The sequence below is a fragment of the Acomys russatus genome, chromosome 5, assembly GCF_903995435.1.
Source record: "Acomys russatus chromosome 5, mAcoRus1.1, whole genome shotgun sequence".
NCBI lineage: Eukaryota > Metazoa > Chordata > Mammalia > Rodentia > Muridae > Acomys > Acomys russatus.
The window spans coordinates 56296820-56322299 of NC_067141.1; the positions used below are offsets into that span (position 1 = coordinate 56296820).

The 25480-nt window shown below is 42.8% G+C and overlaps 1 protein-coding gene and 1 non-coding gene across 8 annotated transcripts in view; one reads left to right on the forward strand and one right to left on the reverse strand.

Moving 5' to 3' along the window:
* The window catches only part of Cpeb3 (cytoplasmic polyadenylation element binding protein 3), a 195357-nt gene that overhangs the window by 19691 nt on the left and 150186 nt on the right, over nucleotides 1-25480 (reverse strand). For all 7 annotated transcript variants that reach the window (XM_051146392.1, XM_051146393.1, XM_051146391.1 and 4 more), the window contains 2 exons: nucleotides 13284-13398; nucleotides 3400-3581 (listed from right to left, as the gene is read on the reverse strand). In XM_051146392.1, coding sequence (XP_051002349.1) covers nucleotides 3400-3581; nucleotides 13284-13398 — 297 coding nt within the window. The remainder of the gene's footprint in view (nucleotides 1-3399; nucleotides 3582-13283; nucleotides 13399-25480) is intronic.
* Nucleotides 9-143, forward strand: LOC127190185 (small nucleolar RNA SNORA71). The gene has a single exon (XR_007830695.1). It is a non-coding gene; the product is annotated as a small nucleolar RNA SNORA71 (small nucleolar RNA).

A 25480-nucleotide genomic window follows, 5' to 3' on the forward strand; every position in this document is an offset into this window, starting at 1 on the left:
AACTGGTACCATTAACTGGTTCAAAGACTCATGGCTCTGCCTGTGCCCTAGTCATTGGTAGTGCAGGGAGAGGATGCTGAAAGCCTTTCCCTGTGTTTGGATGATTTACTCCTGTCCTTGCCAAACTCTGGTGTTTTCGAACAAATCTTCCCTCTCATCGTCTCACAGCTGCTGGCACCAGGCTCACTGAGTGCCCTGGCCCAGCGCTGGGCAGTGTCCTCAGAAGCTTGTGGAAAGGAGGGAGAAGCAGGGCTCTGCCTTGAGGGGTTTTATTCTGGCCCTGTTTTGCAAGTATCCTATGAGCCCCAGCTGCATCCTCCTGTGCAACAGCCTTTCCTGCTTTCCATGGCTGCAGAAGACAGGCCTCCAGAAAGAAGCCTCTGGAGAAGGAGTTTGTGGACACCAGAAGCCAGGGAGTGGACAAGACCACACTCAAAGTGAAACTGGAGACATGGCTTTTTACTGTGCTTTCTAATTGGCTCAAGTATGAGCGACTCCAGCATGCAAAGTCTTGACATCAACGCCTCAGAGGCTGTCTTCTGTCTCTGTATCTGTCTGCTGGTGACAAGAGCTTTTCTATTGAACTTGTCAACTTTCCTGCTACGTCCCCAGCAACTGTGCAATGAACCCTAAAATAAAGATGAATTTAGTCTGCCTTTAAAAAAAGGGGGTGCGGGGGGAGCTGGAGGGATGGCTCAGAGGTTAAGAGCACTGACTGTTCTTCCAGAGGTCCTGAGTTCAATTCCCAGCACCCACATGGTGGCTCTCAGTCATCGATAATGTTATCTAATGCCCTCTTCTGTCATGGAGGCAGAGCACTATATACATAATAAATAAATAAATATTAAAAAAAAAAAAAAGACCCATGGCTGACTAGGTCATAGGCACTGAGGGAGAACATAATATGGATATTCTGCCAAATTCACAGCAATAATTTGCCCTTAAGTTCTTATCTTTATACCCACTGAAAAGTGTATCTGTCAGTCCCCCTCAGAGAAGTTTCTTTTGCAGTAGATGGCAATTAGTACAGAAACCCATAACTAGTCAGCATGCAGAGAATAAGAAACTCTGTAATGCTCTAAGTGGGACCCCCCCAACCCCAAAACTCAGAGATTGTCGCAGAAGATGTTTAGGAAGATTGTGCCAAGAGCAGTGGACATCCGCAGTGATACAGTATTTGCTGCACATGACAGGGCCATCACACACAAACTCACAGCAGCTATGACCACATGCACAAGAGCCACAAGAGATCAGGCCAACTGAAATCCCAACATGGAAAGGGAGGAGCCCATCCCTGCCTACCCTGGCAGAGGATCTGTTGGCAGCTGGTGCTGCTGGGGGAGAGAGGAGTGAGGGCTAGTGCTCTACAGGAGTGTGGTCTCTTGAGAGGCTATCCAGCAGATGGCTCTATAGCCACACACTGATAGGCGGCACTAAGTGAACTCAGTGGGGTTAAAAACAGAGCATATGAAAATGGGAGGGGAAAGTTTTGGAAGAGAACAAGGGAGAAATTGGAGGGAGGGAGTGGAAGGTGGCTTTGATTAAAAAATTATTATAATGCATGTAGGTTAAAATGTATTAGGTAACATTATAGCTGTAACATTTAAAATAAAAATTCGTATGAAATTATTTTATTCAGCTGCTTCTCTTAAAAGTCTTTTTAAAAGCTCTTTATTTTTATTATTATTATTTTGTTGTTGTTTTTTGAGACAGGGTTTCCCTGTGTAGCCTTGGCTGTCCTGGACTCACTTTGTAGATCAGGTTAGCCTCAAACTCACAGAGATCTGCCTGTCTCTACCTCCCTGAGTGCTGGGATTACAGGTGTGTGCCAACACACCTCGCTGTTTAAAAATTCTTAACAGCTAATATAGATTAACCCAAAGTTGAACAGAGTCATGAATCATGACCAATCTCAGAAATTATTCAAAATTAAAAGTTCTCTGGTAAAAATTTAAAAAGTAATTAACAAAGAAACCACTACTACCTACTCTCAAGGAGCCATAGAATACTTATTCTAAGTCCCGGCTTTTGTAATTTGATCAGAACATGTGTTAACAAAACATAATCTTAATGAATATAAAAAGTGTGTCCCCAGTGAAAATTTGATTTCATTGAAATCAGTGAAACCAATGAAAACAAGATGCTAAGAATATTGTCTGCTACACAAAATCAAAGAAGATTGCAGAGGGTGCGTAAAGCTCCTTAGTAGAAGACTACTTCATTCACTCCAATCTAGTCAGTGCCTCAAGGATCTCTATTTAGAAGCAAGAAAAAACACTCTACAATTGCATGGCAGAAAGTCAAGAGATGGTGTTCTCCTTTGTGTATTTTAATCTAGGTCCCAGATTTACTCCTTCCATTCTCCCAACCTTCCCAACAGTGGAGAACTGTCCACAAAGCCAACAGAGACTCCCTCAACACCCCATGTCCTCTCTTTAGGTCAAAGGAAGTTTATTCAATGACTCAAGCCCAAGCAGGTGACACCGATGAGCAAAATGGCAGGTAATAGAACATATATGTGTGTATATATACACCTTTTTTATTTATTTATTTATTTATTTATTTATTTATTTATTTATTTTACAGTGCTCTGCCTGCATGTACGCCTACACACCAGAAGAGGGCATCAGATCTCATTATAGATGGTTCTGAGCCACCTTGTGGTTGATGGGAATTGAACTCAGGACCTTTGGAAGAATGGCCAGTGTTCTTAACCTTTGAGCCATCTCTCTAGCCCCTATACATGAGTTTCTTGAGTAGCAAAATTATGTCAAGCTGGAGAGGAGACTAAAAGGAATAGTATTTGGTTCCCCTGAATGCTATCAAGTGTAATGTTACATTTTTTTTTTTTTTTTTTTAAAGTACAGGTTCAAATTTTATGTATACTTCTTTTTTTTTGTTTTTTTTTTTTTTTTCGAGACAGGGTTTTTCTGTGTAGCCTTGGCTGTCCTGGACTCACTTGTATACCAGGCTGGCCTTGAACTCACAAAGATACAACTGCCTTTGCCTCCCAAGTGCTGGGATTAAAGGCGTGAGCCACCACGCCCGGCCAAATCTTATGTATACTTCTAAACATATCAATTCACGTTTATTTTAAGGGCACCGCCTGGGCCAAACAGGTGGCTGGCTCTCAATCCTTGTTAAGGCATTGCTACTGGTTTGGTGCACTAAATTCTGCAGAAATATTTTGATCACTCTGGGAAGAAAAAGAAGCAAGGCAGGAGGTTCATCCATACCTTAATCACTCCTCTCTTCTTCAGGCAACCTCCACGGGCTCACAGCCCTACACATGCGAGGTACAGCTGCTCCCTATGATCACAAAATGCTCTCCCGCCCAGGACTGCACAGAACAAACTTCACTTCTCCCCTGGAGCTATTCCATCCTGAGTGGTTGCTTACCCGTTTGTCAATGTCGTTGTGCTGAAGCTGCACAAAACGTGCACTGATGGCTGCGATGTAACTCTGCTGATTGGAGAACGCCACCCGCCCGGCGCCTTTGGGGTACTTCAGCTCCGGGTCTGTATCAATGCCAGCATAGCAAACACCACCGTACAAACGGTCCATTATCATTGCCAGTTCAACTGTAAGAAAATAAACATGTCTATGTGTAACTATTTGGAGGTACTCACCCAGGAAAAGGGGGGTCATGCAGTCTAACTATGAAAAGAAAACCCAGGTGAAGGCTTATGAAGAACAAGCACATCAGTTTTACAACTCCAGTAGAAGAGCTACTCACTGGAATACAAAATACAAAATAATTTACACAGGGAGTATATACAAGGGGGTTATGCCGTCATAACTACAGCAACAGTGTAAAAGGAACACTGTATCTGTAATCTGTCCTAGTGTCTAAAGGAACTGCTTAGCCTACTGGCCTGGGCTTGGGAAGGAAGGTAAAGCAATTTGTGGTGGCCTAACAAGTTACGGAGAACTGTCTGCTTACAGGGCCTGAGACTGAAGGCAACTTCTAAGGCCTCACTGCCTCCTTAGAGCTGCTGAATCAAGTACGTATTCTACCTACAGACGTGTTTACAGATGTAAATTCCAGCACTGACAAAAATGACAATGAACAGAAGATTCAATCCCAACTGACAAACCTTCACAGCATCTCATACTGAATTCTAAACATTAACACTAGTTACCAGGAAACTGTTTCCAAGCTGTGAAAACATGAACCCGGCATCTTGTTGGGGTCTAAGCTAATGGTCCACTCTGCAGCCTTGCCTTGATTTTGGTTTACTCACAAAATGCTTATAGAGAAGTTGTTTGGGGATTGGACCATTCCAAAAGTCTGATATTTAAAATTTATGCCCACTGCCAGTCAGGGTACCCCCGAAAGACATGTGGCACTTACCTGTGCTGACAACTGCCTGAAGGTAACTGTTTACTCGAAAGCACCGTCTCCAGCTATAGCCATCCCTTTCAGGCCACAGTCTAAATCCAAAGAATCAGGCCTACCCCTCAGAAGTTACCTAAATACCTGTTTTCCTTCAAAACTTACAGATGGCATTTAAAAAGAAGAAAACAGGGAACAGACAATGACCAGAGCCAATGCTGCAAACACCACGACATTCTTCTGATGGGGACAGGCAAAGGTTCTACAGGGCTCAGTGGTGTGTTAGGACACCCTGAGTTCCACAAATAGATATAAAGCCGACTCACTGTGGCATAATGAAACTGCAAAGGCAGTAAGAAAAACTGTCACCATGTCAGAAAGGCTATCTTTGCACTTCAAAGACTGCCTGACATTGATTTTTTTTTCCTAAATGCCCATTTAAAAAAAAAAAATAGGAAGAATGACCTATAAGAAAGCAGTAAGTTTCAAGTGAGTAAATAAACTAGCACTAAGTAACCCAAGAGTAGGCAGTATGGAAGACCAAGTAACAGAGCCATCCCAACTATCCCGGTACGGTCAGAGTTACTGAGTCCCAACAGCTGGGAGCACCCCTGGCTAAAGCCAAGTGGACCGTGCCGCAGCTCAGGCAGAACCTCCAAAGCTGTCCACTTGCACAGTGGGACAAGAACTGCACCTGCACCCTGAATATCAGAGGTCTGTGCTTCCTCACACTTCATCTTCGGATGGCTTAATCTTTCCTCACGTGGACAGAAAGCAGGAGACTAAAGGGAGGACTGCGAATCATATCCACTAATGAATTTCTCTTAGTGAAATAAGTAATCTCAAGGCCCGGGAAATTAGATACTAATTTTCCAAAGACCAGGTTTGCTCTAGAATGGAAAAGAGAGAAAATACTCCAATGGCCAGGAAAAGAATGCTGGCAAAGAACCAAATGGCACTGTCTTCCATAATAAGGACTCAAAAAGGCAGCTGAATACAGAGGAAGCAAGTAGCCAGAAGCTGGAAGCTCTGGTTAAGCTGAGTTAGAGAATTACCACATGCTTTCCTACAGCACAGCACTTTCCAGGGGAGTTCTCAGGGCTGGGATTCCAGAAGGCTCTTTCCATAAGCATGAACATTCCATTACTTTGTGAATCTCTTGGCTGAAAATCATCTTCATGTGCCAAAGACTAGATCATGACTGACAGTTACTGGCAGTTAACTATGTCCGGTAAGAAACAGGAACTCTCACCCAATCACATTTTTACAAATATTATATAAAAATAATTTCCATTCTTGAGCTATAGAGTCATTTTTGTGTGTGTGCACATATGCGTGTTCATAAGTCTAGGGAGCACACCTGTATGTGCGTGTGTATGAGGGCAGAGGTTAACCTTGGGGTCACTCCTCAGGAGCTGGGCACCTTGGTTTTGATCCAGGGGTTTCTTGCTAGGCCTTACAGCTTGTCTGTTAGGCTGGGCTTGGTGGTCGCCTGCCTCTGCCTCCTCAGTACTAGATTATAAGCATCCACTAATATGCCTGGGTATCGTTTGCTTATGTGGATTTTGGGGATCAGATATCTGAGCAATAATGTTTTACTCAAGTGAAAGGCAATTTGCTAAAAGGCTAAGAAAAACCAAAGTGGCAAAAGGAAGAGTTTTCTGTTTTTCAAGAAATCTGACAAATTTTCATCTCTCTAATTCATAAGGCTTCTTTGGGGAGGGGCTAAAGATTGTTGGTGTTCTTCTCATGTAGCCCAGGCTGGCTTCAAACTCTGTGTAGCTGAGGATAACCTTGAATTCCTTATCCTCCCTCCTCTCCCTCTTACGTACTGGGATCACAGGCATGGGGCACCCACCCAGCTTTCTTTAGTGGTACTGGGGATTGAACCCACGGCCTCAAGCACGCTTGGCAAGCACTCTACCACCTGAGCCACACCCTCTGCCTCCCATATCTTTATTCAACTACAGCAAGTCTATGTTATGGTCACCTTTGAAGAAAAAAGAAAAGGCAGTCAAACAACTGTTTACAGTTGACCATTTACTCAACGCATAAGTCTTCCTGTGGAATACTTCTTGAAATCATACTATGTTTAAAAACTAGAGTGATGTCCTTTAAATACCAGCCAGGGTTTCCAATGTTATGAAAAGTGTAGTATGTAAGGAGTAATCCCTTTCAATAATTTTAATGCTGTAAGACAGAAAAGGAAACTTAATCCACCCATTACTGGACAGGTGACTAGCAGAAGCAGAGTAAATCTCTCTTAAGTCCTACAAATCTCCACTCTGAGATTTCTCCATTTTTAGTATTTATTTTTATTTGTGAGTGTCCAGCTGTCTGTAGAGGCTGGAAGGTGTTGGCACCCTTTGATCTGAAGTTAACAGGCATCTGTGAACCACCCAGTGTGGGACTTGAACTCTGGTCCTCATGATTGAGCAGCAAGTGCTCCTAACTGGTCAATTTTCTCTCTGGCCCCAAGTTTTTTATTTTTCAAAATAGAGGATATAAGTTTACCATCAAATGTTGCAAACAGCTACCTTACTAGGTTTAGAAGTTTCTCAAGAATGAATATCATTAGTAAATACTAGAAAGTCCTAAATGACCGCCCCCCTCCTTCTGATGGGAGGAAAGCAGTGATGAAAGGACAGGCTGCCATTTTGACTTTCTAGAAGAGAGAGAGAAAATCAGACAACCAAAATTGTCTAGACAACTAATCTTCATGGATTTATCCATCTCTGCCCAGATGAACCATAACCTTACCATGAAATCTGAGTCCTCAATCAAGAGCATGGCCTATTGAATATGCCTAGGACAGTGAATCCTCTTTCAGGAGAGAACACACAGGATGACTCCCTAGAGCACATTACGAAATGTTAACCCAAGAAAGACGAGGGATCGATGAGTGAGCACACAGACAAAAGGATGTAGGGTCCACATGGAGCTTATGCAGGCAACAGTGAAGACTCTACAAGGAAGTGCCTCCAAAGCAGGATTCACAGACATGCGCAAGGGTGTACTGTACTTTAGACCATACGCCCACAACAGCTTCCAGAGTAGTGGCAAGCCTACTATGAGGCCCGTTCCCATGCTGAGCTTCACTGTGCCACATAGCAGAGGGGAGGCGGGGATAATGCAACTGCAGAAGCAGACAGCATTCTCAGGAATTCTGCTGTGTGGTGACTACACGTCTCAAGTTCAGTCTGAACCTGCATGGTTCCCTAGACCCGCTCTTGATTCTTAAGAGAGACGAAAAAACAAAAAACAAAAAACAAAAACAAAAAACAAAAAACCCTTTAGCGCACCAGAGAGGAAATCTTGATGACTGTCTATTCTACTCAGCCTCAGGGTTCCGTTCCTCTTGTTGGTTACTTTTCCAAGCCAGCCTGAAGGCGATGTCTAAGACTGAAACCCTGAGACCCAAGTGGGTGGCAGAGGAATAAGGGTTCCCAAGAGAAATATCACCACGTTCATCCTTAGTATTCTAAACTGTGAATCTAGAAGCCCAATTTTTCTCTTTGGAAATGAACATAAAAGAGACAGGAAAGAGGCATGAAGTGTCTCAGAATGACAAGGCAGTCTTGGCTTTGAAAGAAAAGAAGATGAACTTTCTAGGCTTCCCACAACTGGTAAGCTGGCTCGTAAGAGCTCAAGGGGAGGCATGCTTACACACTTCCATTCTGTGTCAGATGATGTTGTGAGCATTAGAAAGTGGACGCATGAAGCACTAAGTCAGAAAAGGAACATTTAAGCTGGGCGTGGTCGCACAAACCTTTAATCCCAGAACTCGGGAGGCCGAGGCTGGCGGATCGCTGTGAGTTTGAGGCCAGCCTGGTCTACAAAGTGAGTCCAGGACAGTCAAGGTAACACAAAGAAACCCTGTCTTGAAAAAACAAAAACAAAAACAAAAACAAAACAAAAACCAACCAAACAAAACAAAACAAAAAACCAACCCAAAAGAAAAAAAAAAAAAAAAAAGGAACATTTATTAAATTTATTGAGTATATTAAATTCATTAAATCAAACTAGAACCAAATTGCTATTTTGAGTAGACAACACCCCTTATCTCCACTGGATAAAACAGCACAAAGAGCCTAAAGCAGAGCCATAGGGACTAGAAGGACTTGTTGCTGCCTTCACTTATCATCTCTCTATCTGAATTCTGTCTCCTAGTTTCTAAAATGCAAACGCAACTAATTACAACCTCAAGAGGTTATCACAAATATAAATCACGAATGAGCCAGCTCTAGGCACACTGCTGAGCACACAGTGGCACTTGACTGTTTCCGCTTTGTTTCCACTCCAGAAGCATCAGTTCACCCGAGTCTAACTGTGGCTTCATGCTAGCTAAGTCTGTCGTGGATATGGCAATGTTTGACAGCTTCTGTGGGCAAAGGTTTGTTTGAGAGGAGGAGGGTGGAGCATATACTAGAATTACAAAGTCCTTAAGCCCTACAAGCATGTCAAAGCTGGAGTTTATTTGGGTCACTTCAGACTGAACCTGGGAGTGGATAAGAAAGTGTCTACTGCTGAGAAACTTGACATGTAGTAATTTTGGCCATCTACCATCTAGCACAGAACAGAAAGGGATATATTTACACCACCATTTCTTAATCCCAAATCAGAATGTGATCACCAAGCCATGTGACCTACCAGGATGTTTGTGTAAAACCTCTGAAATAAATGATCCTTAGAAATCCTGAGATATATTCTTTCCTTATGGCATATACCATTCATAAGTCTTTACCTCCCAGCGCTGGAACTGTAGCCCAGTGGGAAAGAACTCGCCTAGCATGCAGAGAGCCATGGATTCAATTTCTTACACCATGGTAAGTTTTAACTTGGACATAAAAGCCATCATAGAGCAATGGGGGTTGGGGACAAGGCAGAGAAGGAAACTTCAGGATCTGCTATGGACTGTTAACAGAGTGAAAAAGGAAGGAAAGGAAAGAATGACCAGAGCAATAGTTAAGAAAGACCAAAGACCCAATAATAGAGAAGCAATGATAGGCTCTTAAGACGAAGCTGCCCTGCAAGGCCAAGCCTGAAGAAACGTTTTGAAGGAAATCCTCAAGTGAAGAGCATGGCTCTTAAGCCTTTTAAGGTTTGAAGAAGAGATTCCAAGGCTCAGTCACTTAGGCGATCCTCAAATCAGATACCCAAACCGAGGAGATGGAGTGAAAGGAACACACATGCAAATGAAGTAGAGGGAACCAGACTTTTCAGTCTCCACTTGGTCCCTTCATAGCAGACAAACTGCCTAGTTCTTTTGTAGGCTTTCTAAAGAATGTGCAAACTTTAGCCACACGAGGGCAGGGTGAGTCTACTTACAGCTGTTCTTTTTTTCCTTCTTTTTTTCCCTAAAGGAGGATGGGATGAAAGTGGGGAGACATCTAGACCTAAGAAACACCAGATTTAGGGGAAATTGTCCTTAGCTTGCTGCTGTTACTCACAGGAGTGACAGAAAGAGGACAAGCTATGAGAGCAATGTGCATTCTTCAACCTCGACCTACAGCTGAGGGATGAGGAAAATCGTCCAGATATGTTCTCCACTGGGTTTCCTCATTCTCAGGTTCATTTCTCTAGGCCTGTGACTTCCCCTACCAACCTGAACTTTAAAAAGGAAGGTTTGGGGCCGGGAGTGGTGGCACATGCCTTTAATCCCAGCACTCGGGAGGCAGAGGCAAGTGGATCTCTGTGAGTTCGAGGCCAGCCTGGTCTACAAAGTGAGTCCAGGACAGCCAAGGATACACAGAGAAACCCTGTCTCAAAAAACCAAAAAACAAAACAAAACAAAACGGCCTATTTCAAGGCCAGAATGTTAACGAATATAATTCAGTCTTCAACTGTCACTACAACTCTTGTTTCTGTTCTTAAAGCTTTGGTTTTCTATGTAAAATGGCCCGTTTAACATGATAATAGGATATTCATTCAGTTTAGTATGGCATGCCCTTGCTGATTTATTAAATAGTGGGCTTCCTACCCACCTAGCCTCCAGCTGCACTTTAGAAGTGCAGGCAAGTGAGCTGGAAGTAACACTCCAGTGGACCAAGTGAATAGGTCTCTACTACATATCTACCAAAACAAACCAACTGTAAGACAAAAATAGCTAACTTAAAAAAGAAAAGAAGGAGCTGGAGAGTGGCTCAGTGGTTAAGAGCACTAGCTGTTCTTCCAGAGGTCCTGGGTTCAATTCCCAGCACCTACATGATGGCTCACAACCATCTACAACAGGATCTGATGCTCTTTTCTGTCATGAAGGCATACATGCAAATAGAGCTCTCATATAAATAAATAAACCAATAAATAAATAAGGCAGGTGGACCTCTGTGAGTTCGAGGCTAACCTGGCCCACAGAGTGACTTTTAGGATAGCCAGGGCTATGAAACCCTGCTTCAGGAAAGAAAGAACGAGAAAAAGAAAGAAAGAAAGAAAGAAAGAAAAGAAAAGTGGTGGCGCATGCCTTTAATCCCAGCACTTGGGAGGCAGAGGCAGGTGGATCACTGTGAGTTCGAGGCCAGCCTGGTCTACAAAGCAAGTCCAAGACAGCCAAGGCTACACAGAGAGACCCTGTCTCAAAAAAACAAAAATCAAAACAAAACAAAAAAGAAAGAACGAAACCCAAGACTTACTAGGTATATTCTCCAGACAAAGAACACAAATCTCATTTCTGATTAGATAACTGAATATAATTCTTTTTTTTTTTTTTATGTGTATTTTCAGTTTTTGGTGGTTTGAGGCAAGATCTTATGTAGTGCAGCCTTGCTTTAGCTCGATATGCAACTAAGGACAACACTGAACTCTTGATCCTCCCACCTTCTTCTTCCAAGCACAGGGATTACAGAGATGTACGCTGCATCATAGCCCACTATGCTGCCTGTCTGCTTCTAGGACTTGCAGCATCTTTCCCATGCTGAGCACTAGGTGCCATGCAGCTTATAAACTGCAGTTCCTGTAACATAGGACAAGACCTGACGACTTAAAATCCAGCTGTCTTAGATTATGCTTGAACTATCCCTACCCCCTAACTGGGTCTTACTGTATAGTTCTGCCTGACCTGGAACTCAGGAGACCCACCTTCCTCTGCCTAGGAGTACAGGTGTGAGCCACCATGTCCAGTTTCAGAACTTTTAAATATTCTCATATAGGAGTGGAGGTGGAGAAACATTAAAAGAGCCCCCACTGAACTGCAGTTATTTGCAGTGTATAGTAGCAGTGACTGTCCGACTGTGAAGCCAATGGCAGTGGAAGGTATCTGCTCCTTTTCCAGCCCAGCACAGCAATGCCCAAGTGTCGTGAGTGCTGTACAGCACCCAAGTCACATCGCCTGCTTCTAAAAACCAAAGGCTGCACCTATTCTAGTCTCCAGAGGGTCCCAGTCTAGGCCATGCCTAGACTTTATCAAGGGATGCAGGCTAAAGAAGAGGACTCTCGCTGCTCTGCTTTCTTTCTTTCGGCAGTTTTTCATTAGAAGGAAAATCGGACCCAGGAACTCTGACTTTTAGAAATAATGTAAAATTATCATAATTACAGTATTCTAAAAGCTCTTCAGAACAGCATTATGACTATTTCCCATTTGTTTCTGAGGCAGGGGCTCACTAAGTAGATTATCCCAGAACTCAGACCTTCCCTGCTTCAACCTCTCAGTGCTGAGTTACAAGTGTGAGGCAGCAAACCAAGGTGTCTTTATAGAGTTCTGAAGTTCATGTGGTTTTGTTTTGTTTTGAGACAGGGTTTTTCTGTGTAGCCCTGTCTATCCTGAACTTGCTTTTTAGACCAGGCTGGCCTTGAATTCACAGAGATCCACCTGCCTCTGCCTCCCTGAGTGCTGGGATTAAAGGCATGCACCACCACACCCTGCTGTTTGTCTGTTTTTAATGTATAGACTGGAGTTAGAATTCAAACAAAGTTGAGTTTGAATCAAATGATGTTGAGGATCCTTCAGAATTTTCTGGTAGTCCAGGCTGGCCTTGTAGTCACTCAATAAGCAGCTCAGGCAAGCTTCAGATTTAAAAAGCATCTTGTGTTAGCCTCCAGAGAGCTCGGTTTACAGGCGTGTGTGCAGCGGCCCCTGGCTTGTCTCTGGGTTTGAGTACTGAGCCATCTGCTCAAGCACACGTCACGTGTCTAGTTCACTATGATCCAGCCTTCCTTCCGCAACACAACTGTTTTATCCTTGGAAACAAATCAACACAAACAACAGCAACAACAGAGGTGTGGCTAGGTGGTACAGGCCTGAAATCTCAGCTACTTGGAAGGTTGAGGCAGGAGGATCCCAAGGCCTGCCCGGTCTACACTTTGAGTCCGCCAGGACATCCCGTCAACTTTGTGAGACGGAGTCAGAATGAATGCAGAAGGTGGGCTGAAGGAGCTGACGATGAGCTCTTACCTAGAATGTGTGAGGTCCTGGGTTCACTCGCCAGTACCACAGCAAAACCCATCACAAAACAGGAGCTTCCAGAAACTCATAATAAAGAATGCCTCAGTGTATAATTCACTTCTAGAAATTGTAAGAACTAATCACGTCCTGACTTGTTGGGGGAGGCTCAGGGGTGCAGTTTGATTCCCAGGCACAATCCCCGGCCTCGGCTCAGCTTTTCATTGACTGTGCAGACTTCTGACAGGGTGACTCTCATCTGTAACAACACTAACTGGCACGAGCACGCACAGTACCAAATACTACTATTTTAAATGTGTGGGTAAAAAGGAAAGAATTAAATAGAGATCATCCTTTCCACAAAATGGTTTAATGAAATTGACTCTTGCACCATAAGAATACACAGCATTTTGGGGGAAATTCTTAATCATAAAAATGTCAGCTCAGTGAAAAGGACATGACAGATTTCCTTTTAGAGGTTGTGAACGGCTGACTGGAAAGCCAGAGAGAGCAAATGCATTGGCATTTTGTTGTCATTGCTTTTGTTGTTGTGGTGTTACTATTTCCACTCACCAGCTCGAAGGGGTCGTGGAACTCCCCCAACAAAGATAGTTTTTCTGGGGTCCAAAGGCTGAGAACCATCCATTACAAAGTCACTGTCACTTAGGTTCCACGGTCGAATTTGCACCTGAAAAAAAGTCGTTTACTTGGTCCTTACTTCATTTCCATCAACCCCAAATGAGAATAAGATGAGTCAAGACAAACCCATTGTTTGTGCATTTTACAACAACCCAAACAAAATGGAGTTAATTACTTAAAATGATTTGCATTAAATGCCTTTTAGTCTTGGGGAGCCACTGGACACTCTTGATACATATCATGAACCCTGCACAGACCACCCGTGTCATTAAAGGCAGTCATCAGCAGATGCTGAGCACATCGCAGACTGTTGAGAACCTGTCACAGTACACCATTTAGGGTTTTCTTTTCTTTTTTTCTTTCTTTTTTCTTTTTTTTCTTTTTGTAATGAATCATCTAAAGGGAACAGAAACATTAGGAAGATTTTCTAAGAATTACCCATTTGCCTGGATTTTTAAGTCTCATCACCACCCCCAAGTTAAGATATTTACCTTTCAAACAATATGACACAACATAGATTAACACTCAAGTTAGGAAACAATTACATAGATATCAAATACTGACACTTAGAGAATAGCATCTAATTCAATTATTAAGCTGATTTTTTTTACACAAGGTTGATTAAATAAAGGCAAATTTAATGTGTGTGTGTGTGCACGTGCTCACTTACATGCTAAAGAGAGAGAGAGAGAGATGTTGACACACACAAAGAGATAGAGACAGACGGAGACAGGGATGGGACAGGGCAGGGGGAAGGGAGCTATGCTTACTGAAGGAGTGTATTTACTGTCAGTTCTAGGGCTTGAACTAAGGTCAGTAGCCGTGGTGGCAAGTATATTTAACTGCTGTGCCATCTCACCAGCCCATAAAGGTTTGAAGAATATAACAAGAAACCTTTACAGCTTATTTTCTTAAAATTTTTCTTATTAGAGTGTGTGTGTGTGTGTGCGTGTGTGTGTGTGTGTGTGTGTGTGTGTGTGTGTGTGTGTGTGTGTGTGTGTGTGCATGCGTGCCAAATGAGTATAGAGGTCAGAGGACAATTTGTTTAGAGTCAGTTCTCTCCTTCCGCCGTTCTGTGGGCTCTGAGGATGCAACTCACGTCATCAGGCTTACACTGTCAGGCCACCTCATTTGGATTCTTAACTTTCTGCCCATAATTTGTACTATTTTATCATACACTAAGAAATGAAGTATCTTATCATCTTGTGCTTAAAACAAATTCCTTTTAACTATAATGGGATTACAAAGAACTCTTTTAAAACAAAGCAAAAGCAAGGCTGCCCTTTCTACCCTGAAAAGTAAGGGTACTGCTGTCCCCAGATTAAGTGGGTGGCCACTGGGGACTGTCAGGAAAAGTCAGACATAAATGCTTACCCTCTAGGCTAAGACAGGACACAGAACAGGTGAATGTTCACATTTTAGTACCCACATAATTCATGTCTGGTCTCTGCCGCTTGGCACATGCCTGGCACTCCTGTCTTGCCAACTCTGCTTTGTCTGCCTCCAGATCCTCTAAAACTGCTGCTGTTCCTTAGAAACAATCCACATAATCCTTGAAATCGATATTAAGTTTACCTCAGTTAGGGTGTTGGGGTTTTGTGTGTGTGGGGGGGGGGTTGTTTGTTTGTTTGTTGTTGTTTTGCCTCTTATTATACTGTTGCTCTCACTAGAAAGCAAGAAACCACACAAATTTCAACTCTTCCTTAGACTCTGACAACGTGAACCTGTCAGCCATTCTGTTGGCACTCCAGAATTTGACCTCCTTTACTACGCACAGAAGGAAACCCAGTGTCATCCCTGCAAGAGGTGGTCAGCCTGGCTAAATGACTGCTTCCTCGAGATTTCCTGCAAAGGTGGTTTCATGCCTTCATGAGGGTGCGTCACTAACTTTTAGTTATAAACACAATACTTTCCAATATTGGAGGGATAAAGAATCTGGGGTTACCAGTTAAGGAAAAGGTCTGCATCTTCAGCACAGAACCCCTCCGCTAGCCTGATTTCTAACAAAGCAGTTCTGGCAGCGTAAGGACCCACAAGCTGTTAGTTGACTTTGGTCAAGGTCACTATCTTCCAACCTCTTCGCACTTCAGCGGCAGGCTCACAGCGCTGCTCAGGCTCCAACCACCCCCGCCTCACCTCCCATCCAGCTAAGACTAGAGTTGTGCACTCCTGAATCCAACTGGGAGCACATCACTTTGCTTCAAAATGAAAATATTTCCCACTCCACAGAGATCTGGTTGCACTTCATAAAAACTACAGGAAACACGTTACAGCTTCTATTATAGCTGTGTGCTATGGCTGTTCAAAGGCCTGGAACTTTCCTGATGAGCGAGCTTTCATCATGGACAGCCTTCCTTCCCCCACTACCTGCCCCACCCTCTACTTCATCATCTCACACACAGCCCCATTCCTCTGCTCTATTCTCAGCTTTACAGCTTAGGTGAAAACACAGGAAGGAGGCGCAGGACATGGTGCTGATCAACCCTATTCACGAAACCTACATTTCCCAGCTGCTGCTAGAAAAACAGCTGTTCAGAGTGGGCTCCTCTGCAGAACTAAATCAATGTTGACACAGACCGGCATCAGCGCACACCCTTTGCATCAGCAAAGTAACGTGGCAGTGGAGACAATGCTGCTCTCTCTGAAATACGAGCTACCTCCACACAGACCCATGCCTCCCTGCAAGCGGCAATGCTTCAAGAAGCGCTTATGAGAGACAAATATAAAACGTGTTTTCCTTCAGTTTCATTTTTGAATTATGCATTCCTATGAAGGCTCTCCCAAGAAGCATGAAATCTGTGTTTGGCTGAACTACGTGTCTTCTAAATTCTTGTCTTCTGAATCAGTAATCTGTTTTACACAAAGCTTGCTGGTACAAACATTTATTTATGCCACAGAGTAACTGTGAAGGAATGCAACATTAATACAACCCATAGTTATCGTGAAAACTCCCCCTTCTGAGGTCTCCCACTGTATCTTCTACCAAATGCAAGCCCTTAGGTTACTATGCCAGACAACTGCTCTTTGGAAAAGCTGTAGATTATCTTCTCCCTGGAATTTCAGGGCATTCATTGATGCACTTAATTAAATACTCCAAGGAAGTCTACAGGCAAGAGTTCTATTCAACATTGCATAAACACAGCATATCCCAAATGATTTCTATACAATTTTCAGACATAGTACCTACTAATGTTTGCATTTGGACAAAATACTGCCCTACAGGAAAGTGCACCATTAAGCATTGTGATTGACTAACTAGACAGAACATGGCAGAAACTTCTTAAAGCCTAGGCCTTTTTCCTTATTTCCTGTTATTGCTTTGAAAGGTTACTTCTACAGAAATTAACTTTAAAGAGTTAAGAATAAACTTAATATTAGTAAATTAGTTAATACATTTAAATATTAGATAGCTGTCCAAAGAATGGACAGCTCTTAGACTAATCATCATTAAATATAAGTTACTAAATCAGTTTGGTTATTTTTATTATCAATAAAAAATAAAATACTAGATATGTATCTAAATTAAAAACTAAAATTTCATTTACTTAAAACTAAAGGTGATTAAAAGAAATAAGATCAGGCCAACTACTAAGAAAGACGTTAAGAAAGGTAACAGATCACTTCTTTAGACTGAGAGCATATGATAAAAGTTACTAGCTAAAAAGAGTTCAATGAAAATTAACAAAGTCTTCCAAATTAAAACGTAAATGTGCATTTTTGCTCTCTCTTTAATCACAGATTAAAACAAAACGCAATGTCCTTGCATCTGGTACATGCCTTTAATCCCAGCATGTGGAAGGCAGAGGCAGACAGGTCTGATATCTGTGGCTAGCACAGCGGTCTACATAGAGCTCAGGCCAGCCAGGGTTATATAGAGAGGCAGTGTCTCAAAAAAAAAAAAAAAAAAAAAAAAAACACACACACAGACTAAAGGGCTTCAAGTTTTTTGTTTTGTTTTGAGACAGGGTTTTTCTGTGCAGCCTTGGCTATCCTGGACTCATTTTGTAGACCAGGCTGGCCTTGAACTCGGAGACCCAGCTGCCTCTGCCTCCTATGTGTTGAGATTAAAGCTGCGTGCCACCATGTCTGGCATTTGGTTGTTTTTTAAAACATCATTTAGCCTTCCTACAATTCTAGAATTCAGTTTAGATTTAAGTGTGATGTTCACAGATCAGTAATGAACGATACTTCCTCCTCCTGGTTACCACTGTAGGTTACAAGCGCCCACCACACATAGTCTACTGCAGGGTATCTTGTTCCATCTGTTTATCCCAAAGCAATTCTAAAAGTCAACACTGGAATCCGATGGTCAGCTCAGGTACCTGAGCCAATACTCTCTCCTCAGGCAGCTGGCTATTGGTTCTTCTTCCTATCACGCCCCACTCAGAGCTGAGACACTACTCTAACCCCCTTTCTGGCTTCCTGATTTTTCTTTTCCATACCCTTCAAATTCCTACTGAGTCTCTTGAGAAAGGACTGCTTTTCTCTCCCTGATTCTACAATCCTTTTATTTTACATGAAACAGAAAAACAATAGCGCAGAGCCATCCAGAATGCTCTCCACAGCAAGTGGCAGCGTCCCAACTCCTCCTCACAGCCAGAGTGAGTCAGCTACACTGGGTCCCCTGACACAGAGCAGCAGCGGGTCAGCTGAAGTGACGGACTCTGGCCCATGTCAGCTGTCAGCAATTCTATTTTAAGCACCCCGGCCCTCACCAAATCACTAATATGTGCCATCAGAAGCAGGAAGTTTATGGTTTGTACGGTTGGTGTAAGGCCTTGTGCTATTACACACTGAAAGTAACAGCCACAGTGGCAGTACTTGTGGATTGAACTTTTCAAACACATACATATTTGGTATTTCATTTTGAACTAATTTTCCTTTCATAGATACTAATAAACAGATCAGCCAATTTCCAGGAGTAGATGGCATCTATTATTCTCAGGTGCGACTCTGCCAATGGAGGGGAGTAGAGACAACCCCAGTACCTCCCAGGAGACTAGAAAGAATAGAACCTGATAGATGATCACTCCTTGTCTTTGTTCAGAGTTCTGTGTCTTACATAGCTCTGAGGCCACAGGCCAAAAGCTGTAACCCTAACCTTGTAACCCAGCATTCTCAACCTGTGGGTCACAATTCCTTTGAGGGTTGACCAACTCCAAAATCCCCTCCCCTCTTTTTTTTTGGGTTGTCTAGGACCATTGGAAAACACAGACATTTACATTACTATTCATAACAGTAGCAAAATTACATTATGAAGTAGCAACAAAAATAATTTTATGGTTGGGGGGTCACCACAACACGAGAAACTGTAATAAAGGACTGGTGCATTCAGAGGGTTGAGAACCATTGGTCTAACCGATGCTCAGACAAGAGAAGGCCCCAGGGAACCTCCTCAAGAGCCAAAATTCTTTCTAGACAGGTAGCTAAAGTTAATACTAGGAAATTCTCTCTTGTGCTCCCAGGATTCTCCAGGTGTCCTACAAAGCTTAGTCCAGGTAAGCTAAAACCTGAGCTAAGCTGCCCCGCCCACTCCCTCGGGGTCCTTCAGCTACTAATGAACTATGATGGTCTGTGTGCTCTTTCATAGGAGTGCTTAGCAAACAAACAGAGAATGAATAAGCCACACTACAAAAATGGCTATGTAATGTATAACCACACACTACTCGTGAGTTAGTAAAGCCATTATTAAATAGTCAGAAGTAGGAAGATGCAAGTGAACACTTTCCTGTAAAGAAAGGCTTTCCTGACTGAGCCATAGCACCTGCAAGTTCTTCTCCATCCATGACTCTCCACCTCGAATATTCCCTATGACACCCCTCTCAGAATATCTGTAGCTCCTTGGTTCACTTACCAGTCACATACCTATTTCCTGCCATTAGAGCTAGGGTCTTTTGAGGCTGAGCTCATATATCAGTGTGGGTCCCAATTGCCCAGTAAATTGTCTAATGAATGCTACATGTAGATTTGATGAGTAGATTGATGGGTGCTTTTTCCTCTGTCCTCCTTTTTTTTTTTAAGATTTATTATTTATTATTATGTATACAGAGCTCTGCCTGCATGTATACCTGCAGGCCAGAGGAGGGTATCAGATCACATTATAGATGGCTGTGAGCCACCATGTGGTTGCTGGGAATTGAACTCATGACCTCTGGAAGAACAGTCAGTGCTCTTAACCGCTGAGCCATCTCTCCAGCCCCTCTGTCCTCCTTTTTAAGACAGAATTTCACTGTGCAGTCCACTCTGCTCTCAAACTCAAGATCTCCTTGGTCCAGCCTCCCAAGTGCCGGGCTTACAGGCAGGTACCACCACACCTAGCTTGGCTATTGCCTTCCACAGCTCCCAGAACATGCCACCCAGTTAACTTTCAGAGGCATAGGGATACACTGTGTTGGTTTCCAGCGGGTACTCTAGGGCCTGGGCTTCCTCTGTGCCCATTTCTGGTGTTCCTAGATCACAGGTTAATCAGAATCAGAATCACCTTGTGCTCATCATCACCAAATGTTGCTTAGACAGCACGGCAGCTGACTGGCTTCTGAAACTACTAGCACTTTTACACACCTAAATACATGTCTGTGCTGTGCATTTTCTTTTCTTCTCTTTCCCAGGAATGCACAAACTTTATAATGAATCCATATTTGGGTTAAGATGATGAAACTCTTTTTTACAACTATTCACTTATGTGTCTATTCACTTCATGTGCGTGACTGTTTTCTTGCATGTATGTTTGTGTACTACGTGCACACAGGATGTTGCAGAGGGCAGAAGGTACTGGATACCTTGGAACTTGAGTTACAGATGGCTGTGAGCTGCCATGTGGGTGACGGGAATTGAGCCCTGAGCCCTCAGCAAGAGTAGCCAGTCCTCTTAATTGCTAAGCCCTCTCTCCAGTCTGAGATGCGTTTTCTATAGTCACACTTGACCTTACTACAACAATATGCTATAAAAATTACCTAAACCTGGGGGACCAATATTCTAAGGATCATGAAAATGAAATTATTTCAGGACTGAGATCCAGGCTTATCTGACTCCACATTAACTATGTTGCAGCCTGTGAGGTTCCCTGTCCTCTAGGCCACTGTCTGGAGCCACCGCTTCCTGGGGGGCTGAAAATGCAGGTCTACTAGTGAGTAACCACTTTCTTCATTCCAAACACAAGTCTGCCTATCCTCTATGCATTAGGAATGACCAGTCATGGCTGAGGGTTCAGTACTTGCCTTCATTGTATGTTTCAGCTCTACCAAAAAGAAGAAAAGAGATGGCTAATAGATTATTCCTTGATCTACTGACAAAACTCTCATCTCTCTCTCTCCTCCCCTCTTTTCTCTCTCCCTCTTCTCATTCTTTCTCTCTTCTCTTCTTTCTCTCTCTCTCTCACACACACACACAAACACACACACACACATTTTAGCAATGAAACAAGCACTGGTATGTGGCTATTTTAAATTTCAGATTCATGTCTCAAACAGTTTTGCACCCAAGCAAAACAATTTGGTCCAATGTCTCCATACATGTGTATTTTTCAGCTCTATGGTACTAAAAAGGGATTACTGTTAACAGTATGTTGAGTACTAAGACTCTTTAGAGGGGCTCACATGTAAACATTCAGTTGGGGGTCTGGAGGAATGAGTCAGTGGTTAAAAGGATTTGCTGCTCTGGCAGAGGACCTGAGTTCGGTTCAGAGCACCCCCATCAGGCAGCTAACAATTGCCCACAACACCAGGGGATATGATTCCCTTTTCTTGGAATCTCAACAGGGCTCCACACTATATACATAAACCTACTCACAGATAGCACACATACACATAAATAAAAATAAATTGAAGGGGCTGGGGAGATGGCTCAGAGGTTAAAAGCACTGGCTGTTCTTCCAAAGGTCCTAAGTTCAATTTCCAGCAACTACATGGTGGCTCATAACCATCTATAATGAGATCTAGTGTCCTCTTCTGGCCTGCTGGATCACATGCAGGCAGAATACTGTACACATAATAAGAAAATAAATCTTTTTTAAAAATAATAAAATAAAATAAAATAAAACCCATTCAGGTTACTGAGTTTCCACTGGAAGGAAGTCTATTCTTGAGAGTGCTTCAGATAACTAATTTCACATGGATCTATACAAGTGCATGTCCAAAGCAGGTCTATAAAATATAGGGTTACGCTGGGAGTGGTGGTGCATGCCTTTAATCCCAGCACTGGTTGGGGGCGTGGGCGGGAAGAGGCAGGCAGATCACTGTGAGTTTGAGGCCAGTCTGATCTATAAAGTGAGTCCAGGACAGCCAAGGCTACACAAAGAAACCTTGTTTCGGGGGGGAAAAAATGTAGGGTTAAACAACAGTATACAAATTTATATACTGTAAGATGCTTTTACAGCCTGAATAAATCAATGTTTCTAAGATGTTTTGGAATATGGAACTTTTAGGTAAAGGAGAAAAATTAATATAAAATGCACAAGATTAAATGCATAATCAATGGTACTCATTGCTATTAGTAGTCTTTGGTACAAGAGACTTTCTAGATAGCTGCTGAGTAGACATGTGCTCTTTAGAACACACTTAGGTAAATACTGAATGCAATTCCCCAAGGAAAGCACTGGCTGTCTTGCTCACTGAATTCTATGTGGCATCTTGGATACACAGAAGTGCCACTTCACTGTCCTGGAACAGGCGTACGGCATCTGAACGCTCAAACTCTAAGAAGCTCTGGACTCGCTTGCAAGTTCAGAGACTAACAGCAAAATAGGAGGTATTGTTCTCTTATTTCAGAACACAGAATTCCTTCTTTGGAGAAACTCTTAGAAGAAGGTGCCCAAATCATGACCAAGATTAAGAATTCAAGGAACAAGTAAGGTAATCAAGGTAAAAACTGTTCATGACTTCCTAGGTGGGGCATGACAATATGACTTAGCCATGGATTCTAAGATGGATCTAAAAACCCAGATTTAACTGGGCTAAGCCAAAATTAAAGTTAGGGCTTAATAGGCAGTATGCGGAGAATGACATAGTTTTAGAGAGATGAGGCAGTCAGTCCAAGTGTTCTACAACAGCCTTTACTTACCGTATTTTCTGGCATATAAGACGACTAGGCATATAAGACAACCCCCAACTTTTCCAGTTAAAATATAGAGTTTGGAATGTACTCACTGTATAAGACTACTCCTCTTCCAATGTACACCCTGTGCAGCATGTGTCCATTTGCAGTGCCTCCTCCCCCAACTTTGGAACAGATTTGTAGCGGGGGGGAGGTTAAAAGTCATCTTATACACCAGAAAATACAGTATTTTTTCCCAGTTTAATTTTTGTGAAGTTTTTGTTTGTTCATTTGTTTGTTTTCATAGCTGCTATACTAAGTATAATTTGTTATAGACAGTAAAATAAACAATGAAAGGTTCATGAAATACATAGCATTTGTTTTAAAGTAAAGGTAGGAATTTGATCTTGAGACAGAGCAAAAATATTTCAGTTTCATTAAAATATGAGGGTAACGGGGGAGGGAGATGGCTCAGTCATTAAAGGGCTTGCTGTACAATCAAGAAGATAGGAGTTCAGATCCCTAGAACCCAGGTTGCCATGTCAATTTGCCTATAATTCCAGCCTTAGAAAGTAGAGACAGAGGACCCCTGAATAAGCTGGCTACAAAGACCAGCCTTGTTGTTGAGCACTAGATTTGAGTGGGAAACTCTGCTTCAAAGAGTAAGTTGGAGAGTGATAAGGATTTTTCAATATTAATCTTATACCTCCTTCTGTACACACCTGTAAACACACACATATCAAAACATACTACACACATGAATGCACTGAACACATACACATTGAAGAAAAGGGAAAGTAAATAAATAAATATGAAGGTAAGCAGAAAAGCAAAAAAGGGAGATGGGGGATAAACTGAAGCTAGATGGGGAAGCTCTTAACTCCTAGGCAATAAAATAAAATAAAATAAAATAAAATAAAATAAAATAAAATCTGGGCTGCTTCTGTAACTGAGGAAGAGTGACCAAAAGTGTGAGCAATTCCACTGACAGGCACATACGAGAGAATGAAATGACCACTAGACAGAGTTAAGAACTGAAATGATGGACCAGTAAGTGGCTTAGCAGGTAGACACTCACCCCCAGGCCTGATCGTCTGAGTTCCACTGCTGGGACTGACATGGTGGAAAAAGAGAGCCAACCATAAAGTTGTCCTCTGACCTTCACATGTGTCCCCCAACGTACACACATGCACACATAAATAAATCAATTAAAACATAATTTAAAAAAAGAACTGAACACTAAACAGTATCTAATTGCAGCTCTCTTTCTCTACCATTCTTTTCCCTGTTTTTCCCCAAGTAGATGGTCATGTTTCCAAAACACTAAACTACATAAACACACCTCATCTTGGTAATATCATTTAGGTTCCTTTCAAGGTGTTACCTGTCCCACAACTCTGGTCACTCTGTTTTAGAAGCAAGAATCAGTGTCAGGCATGGCAATGCATGTCTTTAGTACCAATACTTGGGAGGCAGAGGCAGGCAGGCAGATCTCTGAGTTTGGGTCAGGTTGATCTACAATTCAAGTCCAGGTCACCCAGAGTTCCATGGTAAGACCCCAGTGTCCAGTCTCAAAACAAAACAAAGCAAGGCTCATTACCATCTCCTTTGCCTCTTGTCACCATCTGTCTCTATGTCACCCAGGTTGCCTGCGCTATAGTTTGCTGTTTTGAACCTTCAGGTTCAGTCTATTTATATTTTGTCACCTCCTTGGAAGGAACCACTATTCACAGCATCCAGCTGTCTCCTGGGAAGTACACAGACATCACTGTCACCTGGCGTGCCTGGGACTGATGAACTGTGGAGCTCCTCTCCGCAGGAAGAGGAGTTACAGATCTTGAAGCTACAACAGCTCCTGCTCTTGTCAATCTTTCCTTCCTTCCTTTAGGACTAAAGAGTCAAAATAGTCAGGCAACAGACACAGTTTTTCTGCCACCTTTCAGGCCCAAAGCTATGGATGGAACAACCCACGTAGAATCATTTAATAGAAGGAAATCACTGAACAAAACCACCTATCTGACATACCCCCGAACCCGGCAGTTTGGGATTCACTTGGGTTAAAAACAAGCATGATCCTGGACAACACAGTTTTGAGAACTATCGGACTCTGCACTGGAGAACAACCTGAATAGCTTTATTCACTTAACCACAGAAGGCCTTGGTTTGAGAAAAAACAGGACAAAGGTTAGAAAAATCTTCAAGGTAACCTTGAAACTTGACATCTTTCCATATATTTTCTATGCTGATAGTCAGCAAGAACTAAACATCAGTCAGGGCACAAGGATCCTGACGGGAAGAGCACGAAAGCTAGTCAGCCTGGGACACAGAAACAAGAGGAGCCCCAGCTGAGAAAGCTGGTGGCGCGAGCTCCTCACACTGAGCTTGCCTACTTCCAAGGCCCTTATTGACTCAGGACCGACCCTGGCTGTCTCTTTCTGTGGGACATCAGTGAGCTGGGATGTGAGTGAGCCAGTAAAGAAGTGTGACTCAATGAAGCTGGGAGTAGTGGAGGGAGAGCTAATGCCAAGAAAGAGGCTGCAAAACTGGGGACAAAACCTCTGGAACCTAACCGGAAATGTACTTCATCCAAGTTAGAGATATCATCAGGGAGGGTCTCTCTTTCTGTGTTTTACCCAAACTGTTAATGCTGGAAATCCTTGGTGTGTCTGGATCAAAGAAGCGTGTTTCTGATAGTCACCACCAGAATTCATCACTCTGCAGTGAAACAACCCCTCTAGCTCAGAAAAGGCAAACTGTGATCAGGTAGAAATGTGAAGAAACAATGAAAGCCGGTTTCCCATCAACATTACCAATAGAGAAGATTATACTAATTATTTCAAAGTCCTTAAAGTCCAGAGTAATGCATGTATCTAGACTGCAAACACTGAAAAGCAATGGTGTTTATTATTCTCTCCATACTACGTATGTTTGCTCCCTCTCAGGAGACATCTTGTCCAGGTGAGAGCCTTTCTTACCATAAGACATCTTCTCCTCCCCTTCCCTGCAGACATGGAGCTTCTGAGCTCTGAGCTCATCTCAGTTCTACAGGCTGTTCTGTACTGTGGACATAATTACATCATCATGTACCTCTATCCCTTTGC